The following is a 9,752-nucleotide window of genomic DNA, read 5'->3' on the forward strand; positions in this document are numbered from 1 at the left end:
ACCTCGCTCACAGACGTGGAGCTGTGGCTGTTGGCTTTTCTCTAAGTCGAATGACCACGAAAGCCAACATTCTCAATCTGTTTAGGCCATCAAAGCAGTAGTTAATAGTGCAACTAAAGCCACTCACAATAAGTGGCTTCCAGAAGTGCTTTAGAAAGCAGCAAGAATGATGGGATGACGGTGTTAAAAAAGGGGCATTTATTAACAGCAACGTGTATTTTGCTGTAATAAATTTTTACAAATTTAAATTTTCGTTTTGATCTCACTGCATAGATACCTAACTGTACCTTCATATGTATACATACAAATAAACACTGTTTCTTTATAATTTGAAACAAAGAGTTTCTTTGTATTATATTTTTAAAATTAGAATAAATCACAATTTGCAGCTCTTTGTAATTATGTATACCATTTTATGTAGTTAGCGTAAGTGAAACCTGGGTCACTTCATACTGAAATACAGATAAGTTTGTATTAACTAAAAATTTTTACATCTAACTCTTCAAATCATTGTTTCAAAACTATAAGAACACAAGGGCAGGGTGTCTGGGTTCATTTAATGTGTAAGATGAAATTTTATAAAACCTTGACTGGCAGCCAGTTTTTATACCATCATTTTTTTTTTCAGTTTTAAAAGAATTATATAATGAGAAATCAATCTATCTCAATTGTTTTGTTCTGATTATTAAAAATTTTATTAAAGAAAAATTAGTTACACACAAAAGTATAAAAAATACCATAGAATCATTTGTAATGTCATGACTTACTGGAGACCACGTCCTACATAATCACTTTAATCATTTAAATAGAGAACGGGTCACATGAACTCGGGAGTCTCCTGGAGACCCTACCCTAATGTCAGGTAGACTCAGAACCCAGGGCATTGAACTTTGGGTTCTGATCATGCAGTATAGAGAGAAGAGGCTGGGGAAGGAGATAGTGAAAGGTTTTTAGAAGGTTTTAACCTAATGGAGGGATGAGAAGATCATAACCAGAGGGCGTCCTGTGGAGTGAAGAGCCATGCTTTGGACTGTCCCGAGGCAGAGGCTGGGCAGGCAGGAATGGCACAGGAGCACAGGCTGAATCAAAAACATCTCCTAGAGGATAACACAAAACCTTATTGTATTGTTAGTACAGTCACGGCACAGAATTTTGCCCTTAAATCCTGACCATCATAATGTAGACCACATAGCAGCACAATTCTAGACCTACCCTTTAGATAGATGCCTAATTCAGGCAGGTTGGACTTCCTCATCTCTGGAGAGGTACCCTGAGCTCCGTTCAGCATACAATGGCCATTATCACACGACCTAGAGCAGAGACAGAGGCAAGGCTGGGTCAGTGCTGCGGGTCTATTTTCAAGTCCTCGAGCGAGGTAGGGAGAAGGGCTTAGCATCCCTGCACACACAGTAAAGTTTGAAAATAAACATAGTGCTTTTTTTAGAAAAAGCAGCACTACCAGTATCTAGGTGGTAATCCCTTTATTTTAAAATCAGAAGGAAATATCTTATAAAAGACAAGCAGTTTTCCTCTGTCAGTTTTTAAACTGAACCCCAAAATTACAAGGGCCACAAAAATTGATGATACCTTAAATTCTTTGAAACTAAGACCTGGTCCAGTTTTTCAAGTTAAAAAGAAGGATTTGCTGAGAAAAAGAATAAACAACACTTGCAGTGACTTCCCTATTTACTGATGTCTTAAATTTTTATTTATATAACTGATGATTTTTAATAAAAATAAACTACATCCCATGAAAAGGAAAAATTAGTAAGCTTCCAGTAATTCCATTACAATTCTGACAGTCATATTTGAAGACCTAGAGCCTGCAATACTGTTGCTTACATTCAGTATGGTTCTGAATAAGCTAGCTCGTGGACACTCTAGAGATAAGCCTTTACTAAAATAAAATACAACAAATATTTACATCTTGGCGTTTATAAAAAGCAATGAGATTTACTAGAACGGTATCTGTGCAGCTTTTGGCACTGGGATGTCAGAGCCATGCTGTGAACACAACAGATAAAGTCGAGCAGAAGGCGCAGAGGCGCAGGGGCATGCTCTGCCCTCAGCATCGAGCGAGTGGTGCAACAGTCACCTAACAAAGAGTGACAGAGAATGAAACTTACATTTTACTCTTCTCTGAATTGCTCTGAATTCTTAGAGCAGAGTTAAAGTACATACATAATGGAGCAGACCATGGATATTTGAATAGATATTGCAAGATTGCTTCATCTGAAATTCATTTCTATTCTCTCTGGTGGCCACTTCTCTTTAAGGGGCCAGATATGGTTCATTTAAAAATAGTTATCATGTATTGGATCTTCATAATAATGATGGATTTTCTTTTTGCTACAACTGAACTGAATTATTCATTTACCATTTCACTTTTTCCAGATATTGACAATTTATTTCACCTGATGTTCCAAAAGGGAAAAACATATAAGGAAAGGAACTGTGTGTGCTTAGAAGTGCTTTAGAGATGACATATGATGATACTATATCAACCTTCAAAAAAAATTAAAAAATTTACTCCAGTTAAGTTTAGGGATTATCAACATTTATTACTTCTCTACAACATTTGCAAGATGGGCTGGCAGATAGCTCAGTAGAATAAGCGCTTTGCAAGATGGTAATAGTGGTTAAAATTCAAATTTATTTTCAGGATTTAGGAGGCCTGCCACCAAAATCTCATCTACTACAATGTGATAATTAAAGTTCAACATTTTAAAATTATACCCCTAATTCATCCAGCAATAAAAACACATGATCCCAAGGAGACCAAGGTTTTATCCTATTTCAGAATTTAAAAAATTATACTTGTAAGCACCAAAGGAATGAACAAATGTAAGGGCCTATATTTGATGAGGTTAAGTATTTTCTCTAAAAGATCAGTAGCCACATGGTTCTTTTGACATAACAAACTGCCTCCGCGCTGTCTGTCATCCCAGTGACACTATTTTATCAATTAATATCTTAAAGCTAGCAATTAGCTAGTACTATGTTGTTTTTTGCTCTAAAAAATTAAGCACTGGATTGAAGTGTTCACTAATCCTGGTTAATAATTCTGCAGTGTGGATGATTCTCAGCGCACCACTTAATCAAGTCAGACCTCTGCTCAAAAAAGGTTTAAATATTTTTCTTTTCCAAGCACTGCCTTTCCTGTTCTGCCTCCGACCCTTGAAGAGGCACCAAAGCACTTCTCGGCTGGGGCTGGGCAGGGTGCCTGCGAGCCTCGCCACCCCACCCACCACCCGACCCTGGAGGCTACGGGAAAGGGCGGCTCACAGGGCGGAGCCAGGAGGGCAGCTAAAGTTAGGCCTTGTCTCCAAACAAAAATTTTAAAAAAGGCTACAAACTCAGATCAGTGATGGACTACATGCCTAGCGTATGCAAGATCTTAGGTTTAATTCCTAGTATCAAAAACAAAATCACATTTAGCCTTTTCTTCTGAAAAGAAGGAACTCTGCACTCATAAAATGTTTTAGTTGACTGATGTGACTTGGAAAGGAAATGGCACACAAAGTACAATAGCCCTCAGTCAGTCAGTCAGTCAGGAGATGCTGGATGGAAGGCCACCACAGCCTCAGGCTGTGACTCTGGGGACACAAGAGCTTGGGATGATGATGGTTTTAAAGCTGAGAACTGATCAGGAAGTGACTCATGTATGTTGTTAAGATAAAACAAATATAGGAATATTAGTTTACTACTTCAATTATATAGATGTAGAATAGTGCTTTTACTTTATGCCCAAATAATACTTCAGCACATAAACCTCTATTTCTGGTAACACTTCTTATACCTCAATGTGACTGCCACTCCACAGAGCAAAGATACCTGCATTAGGGTGAGACCCACAAACAACAGTGACAAAATACTGTACCTTTCAGGCTTATCTGGTTCAATGGAGGGAAAACAGAACTTGACCAAAAATCAGTTTAGAGAAATAACTTTGTAGTTTTAGTTTAAGACCCCAATAGGAGCAGGTGGCATATCAAGAAGGGAAATGAAGACAAATTATACTAGTCTTTACATCATGAAGAAAAATTCTAAGGAAGTTTGTAACACTACAGTTTCTCCACACTCATTTTTTATAATATATATGATTGGAAATAATACAATAAATCAAAATAGTTTATTAAAAAGTATAATTAATGAGGAGCATATATAACAGGTTGCTACTTTTTTTTTTTTTTTGTATTTTAGGGAAGGGTCTACAGGGTGTTCAGGGTCTGACTACTAGACCGGACCCACAGTGATCTGCCTGTTTACAGCTTCCCAAGAGCTGGGATTACAGGCCTGCGCCACCATACCCAGCCTCAACTGCCATCTCAGCACACCCTGGGGGCGGGGCCAGCATGGCAGGCTGGGCCGCTGAACCTGCTTGCAGGTGCTTTAATCTGCTCAGCTATTTGGCTGGCCCTTAGTTACATTTTTGTTGAGAGTATAATTTGGAGTTTTCTGGAAGACAACAAGATACCCTATCACATTTAGTTTCCTATGAAAATAATGCAGAAAATAGCATAAAAGAGACTTTCAATCGAAAATCAGAGATATTTAGCCAAACACGTGATACAGCTGCATACCAACAGACCCTCGGGGTGATAATGCTTATGTAGATGTGCATGGTGCAGAGCCGACAGGTTCTTACCGAACAGGAGGTTTTACATTATGACAATGAGATGGCTGTGAGTTCAGGGGCACTGGATGGGATGAAGGAATCTTGTATTCGTCATCACCTTCCGCTACTGGGTCTCTTGTTTTCTCTGAAAGAGAATTTGCTAATGGACCAGTACACCTACCAAGGGAAAAAGAAAATCCAGTCTAGTTTAAGCATCACACATATTGGAACAGGAAAGTCTGATGTGACACATTCAAATCAAAAGACTACTTCCCACTTATCTGCAATTTTCAATTACTGGTTAATATCAGAGGGGCTGTTCTAGGAAAGACAAATGGAAAGGCTCTACAGCTTTTTGTTCAGAATTTCTTGATGGGATAAAAGAATTCTCATAATCTTAATGATACAATGAGAAAAAAAATAGGTAGTGACCTGTGAGACCAAATGAAAAGGTCTCAGAGTTGTGAGAGAAAATAATTAACAGTATTCAAATGGAAGCTATTAAAATAACATTTTATTTTGATTTAACTTAAATGGGGCAAAGTAAGATTATAAAAATGCATGGCAGTAGTTTTATGTTAATAAAAGTTTTTATGGAAAGCTCAAATGTTTTGCTTCTTCTCAATATCACCAATAGTTGACAAAAAATCAATTTATTCTCCTGAAATTTAACTCTCCTGTGAAATAATTCAAGTTGTTACATTCTCCCTTTCAACACAAACTAAGAACTGAAAATGAATGGAATAATTAGAAGCAGATACGTCTGTGTACAGTTTAAACTCCCAGGCTGGTAAGAGGACTGAAAAGGGTGACACACTCACCTAACATCAGAAGGAATTTTCAAGAATTTTACTTCCTCATTTGAGTAAATAATAAAATTAAAAAACAAACAAACAAACAAATCTTAAGCAAGGAGAAACCATGACATTGTCAGTTACTGCTACTGGAATTTCTCTCATGCTGATACCAATGAAAACGCTAACTCAAAAATGCACAAACCTAACCGACTGCCTAAAGACAATCAATTAGTTTGCAAGACAACAACACAAATGATTTTGTCAATCATGCAACTCGGGAGAAGTCTGTTGCATTAAAAACAAAGCAAAAACATGAACTGCAATTTTGCAGCACCTTCTGTAGAGGGAGCAAGAGGCCTTTGGTATACAAAGTCATCAAGTGTAAATTAACTTTCATCTTGATTGAGTATTCCACTAATGGAATTTAGATTTCTGATTTTTTTTTTTTTTTCAAATTTTGGAATATCCATACAAACTTTCCCATTTAAGCATCCCTCACATGATGCTCAAGAAATTCTGGATTTTAGAGCGTTGTGGATTTCATGTTTTCAGACTAGTGCTGCCCACACGCAGTTAATGATTTCATGGGCTCTTCTCTACGCTGATTACAAAGGGGCATTAGGAAAAACCTCAAAGGATTTGCATTTCAACCATTTATCTAAGTTTCTAGAAAGTTTAGAGATGAAAGAAAAACCATACAAGTTTTTACTAGTTACTCAGGAAATGCTCTATTATCAGTTGTGAATGAGCGAATTTTAAAATCATATTTGCGCCTGATTCTGCATTTCATCTTCATTTATACAGAATTCTGATGGGGCAGATTTCCCTCATTCTTTTCTTCTGCTGCTAATCAACAGATTATTTCTGAATAAAGTAAAAATGCTTGTCTTATATTTGAAGGAATATGCTAAAATTTACTAGTTATAGATTGCTAGTATGGATTTTAGGGAATTACATCTATAAGTAGAAAAAAGTCAAGTGGCTTTTGCATCTAAATATGACAAATATGCTTTGATATTTCATTATTCACCATTATAATGTTCTAATTAATTTTTTAAAAATGTTCAATTACTGTGTAACATTCTTTTAATAAAAATAGATACTTCGTAAAAATATTTCAACATTTTATTTAATACTACATATATTTATTAAGAAATTATTCTATCCAGTTTTGAAAAGATGAGTTTATATGACAAAAAGAAAAACAACAAAGTTACAAGATGAAGTTTTATATAAAATACCAAACATAAACCTAAACTAATGTAAATAATTACATTATTTGTAATTATCTATGGGATTTTTTTCTTCTATGATGTGATTCAAAAAGTAGGCTTAATTTTACCTGCAATTAAATAAACGGTATAATAATTAGATTTAGAATTAGCTCTTTTCGTGTACGTTACTTTTGGCAGCACTGAAGAGTTCTTAACTTAGGAGACATGGAACTGATCTAACCTGTGAGACGTTTTAGGATAGCAGTGGAACAAAGTAGGTCAGATCTTGGGCCAGTTCCAAATAAAGTACCAAGGAAAATACCCACCACTTAGGCTTGTTCCTTCATCAATTTCATATTATCATCATACATTCTCATGGTGGCTATCATGCCACGGTTAGTATGTTGGTAATGCACTGGGTCACATGCTCCAAAAAATGTAAAACCATCCTGTCCCTGACCTTTACAGTTGTGAAATTCACTTTGCATTAGCTATTTTGAGCCTTCTGGAAGATATATTCATTTTTTTAAATGTGGACAAATGGGAAGCAACCCCCTACCCCCCCCCAAATGGGTAACTTTTACACTGGCATAGGAGTACCTGACTTTCAGATTTCAAAATGGAAGGCTCAAAATTACATTCCTCTAGAGCATTCAACATTCTTGGTGGAGAGGTGACCAGTCCATTTATTGATGCTGTATTGTCTATAAATTCACCTATGCTTGTCTCTTCTATTTCTGTTTTGAATTGGAAAATGTTGAAGAACAGATACTCAACCAAGTCTTGGCAGAGTATGGACAAGTTCTTGTATGTAACTAATTACTTATAAGCTTTAAAAACAGAGTGCTTAGTAGCAAAATAAATTATCAACTGGTAAGAAATGAATGATTTGTATTCCAGAAAGCATTTTATGTATGATACATCATTTTATTTATTTGCTACATATATTCTAAGACTTACTGCTTAGTAATATTTAAAGTTTATACAAATTTTTGATTTAAGAAACAAAATCATCACAGCCTACCCTACATATTATTTCATAATTTTATGCAGCATTCTAAAAATCCTAACAAGAAACATGGTTAGAGAAAAGGTAAAACAAAAAGTGGCACTGTATTAGACGTGGTCATTGTAATGGCACATAGAATCACTTCTTCCCAACATTAGAGTAAGTTTTATGGTAAGTTACTTTTTAAAGTTCTTTCATGATATTAAGAACAATCCCAGTGGTATGCCCTTCAGCTCTCAGGATGCGCTTAAATGTGCACGACTTCGCTGATCTGCTCTGACTGCCAACACGCTGGTGCTGCTCCACTCACACACTGCGCGCTGCACGCTCGGCCCTCATGGATGCCGCCTCACCGCTTGCTGCCTGCGGCTTTCATGTTTCTGCTGAAACACTGCCCTTTCGTACGTATCTCATCTGGAATAAAACCTCCCTGCCATTTACACTCCTCTCCAGCTTTTGTCCTAGCACTCACCACCACCTGCTAATGCACAATATAGTTATGTCATTCTTATCTCCTTCAGAGAATAAGTTCCAAAGAGGACAAGGGTTTTATCAAGTTGTCGATTCTCCAGACAATATAGCTAGTGAAAACAGGACAGGTGAACAAAATCTGGAGGCTGTACTGATTGAAACTAAAGTGTCAGTATAATCTTTTTGAAGAAATTATAATAATAATCATCTTCACTACCTCCAGTGATAAAAAGTTTTACAAAAATATGAATATTAATTTATAAATATTTAAAAAACAATGACTAGTATTGCCAAATGTATAAAAGGCCCGTTCTAAATGAAGAGGCATAATAAAACTATTCTCATGAATATACTTCTCATATTTCAAATATAACATTATGTTATCTGAAAGCAATTACTCCATTATTAGCCAAAATGATGTCTGTTTATTTGCCAATATATTGATATAAAAATTTTAACTATTTAATAGTTCATTTTGCTTAAGTTTGAAAAGATAAATCATTTCAATATAGTTTAGTGAATATATAATTTCAAATATACATAAAATTGACAAAGGATTATGATAAATTATGGGGATTACACCAGTACAAAATATTTTACAGTTACATGCCTTTAACATAGTATAGCTATAAAGCTAACCACTGACTGTGACAACCTTGAACTTGACACTGAGGTTTACAACACTTCAGAGAAATGCAGAAGTTTACATTAGGTGGAAGCTTATAATTTTGCACTATCCGGAATTTGAAACATACACCAAATCTAATGTGACAACGGATACTTGAGCATACTATCCCTATTTTGATGAATGATGTGTTTCTCAGAACTTTGCTCTATGACCCTTCAGAGCTGAGATCTGAATCCATTGTGCTCTGACCACATACTCTTAAAAGATACAAAAGCACCAATAATAATAATCATATACAGCGTACTGCAATTACTGTAACAGCCAACATTTACACAGTGCTATGGGGCATCAGTCCAACTTATTCTCATCTCAGAAATGGGACGTGTCATCCTAGAGAAGTTACCTTCCTTCTTCAAAATAAGGCATACACTTAATACTGCACTCGTCTAGAACCCAATCTGATTTTATTCTACTGTTCATTGCAGAATTGCATGCTGTCTTTATACTGAATGCAATGTATGAACAATTAAGAAAAATGTGTATGACAATGGCACAATTCTGCATTATAATCTAAATGTTGTTTAAAAATTTAAATGAAAAAATAATGAGATGTTTGCACACTGATGTTAAGATACACATACATGTTTTTAGGGTATAGGTTGTTATTTTTCTATAACTTATGTACATATTTTCTTCAATGAAGAACTACTACCTGCAGAGTCAGAAATAAAAGAAAATGGAAACATAAATGTGCCACTAAAATTTAACAACTGTATTCTTGTACTCAGTGCTAATATGCAGCATGAGAGCTAGAAAATCTTTGCTGTTACATAGGTATTGTTAAAGTATTTCACTGTTTAAGTAAAACAATAGCACTATACTTGAGGAAAAAGTTAGGGGCAAGTAGGGAGAAAGCCTGGATTCAGGACTGATCATAAATGTTTTTATTTATTTATTTGTGTGTGTGTGTGTGTGTGAGAGAGAGAGAGAGAGAGAGAGAGAGAGAGAGAGAGAG

General features: G+C 35.7%; 1 protein-coding gene across 6 annotated transcripts in view; it reads right to left on the minus strand.

Annotated features, from left to right (window-relative positions):
* Cblb (Cbl proto-oncogene B) overlaps positions 1–9,752 on the minus strand; it is a 218,102-nt gene that overhangs the window by 21,541 nt on the left and 186,809 nt on the right. For 4 of the 6 annotated variants that reach the window (XM_023704093.1, XM_023704091.1, XM_023704089.1 and 1 more), the window contains 3 exons: positions 4,649–4,795; positions 1,213–1,310; positions 966–1,097 (listed from right to left, as the gene is read on the minus strand). In XM_023704093.1, the coding sequence (XP_023559861.1) occupies positions 966–1,097; positions 1,213–1,310; positions 4,649–4,795 (377 nt within the window). Of the gene's footprint in view, positions 1–932; positions 1,098–1,212; positions 1,311–4,648; positions 4,796–9,752 lie in introns of those variants that run through there. The other 2 variants (XM_023704092.1, XM_023704090.1) reach the window with 2 other exon arrangements.

Source organism: Octodon degus, unplaced genomic scaffold (assembly GCF_000260255.1).
Source record: "Octodon degus isolate 3935 unplaced genomic scaffold, OctDeg1.0 scaffold00187, whole genome shotgun sequence".
Classification (NCBI taxonomy): domain Eukaryota; kingdom Metazoa; phylum Chordata; class Mammalia; order Rodentia; family Octodontidae; genus Octodon; species Octodon degus.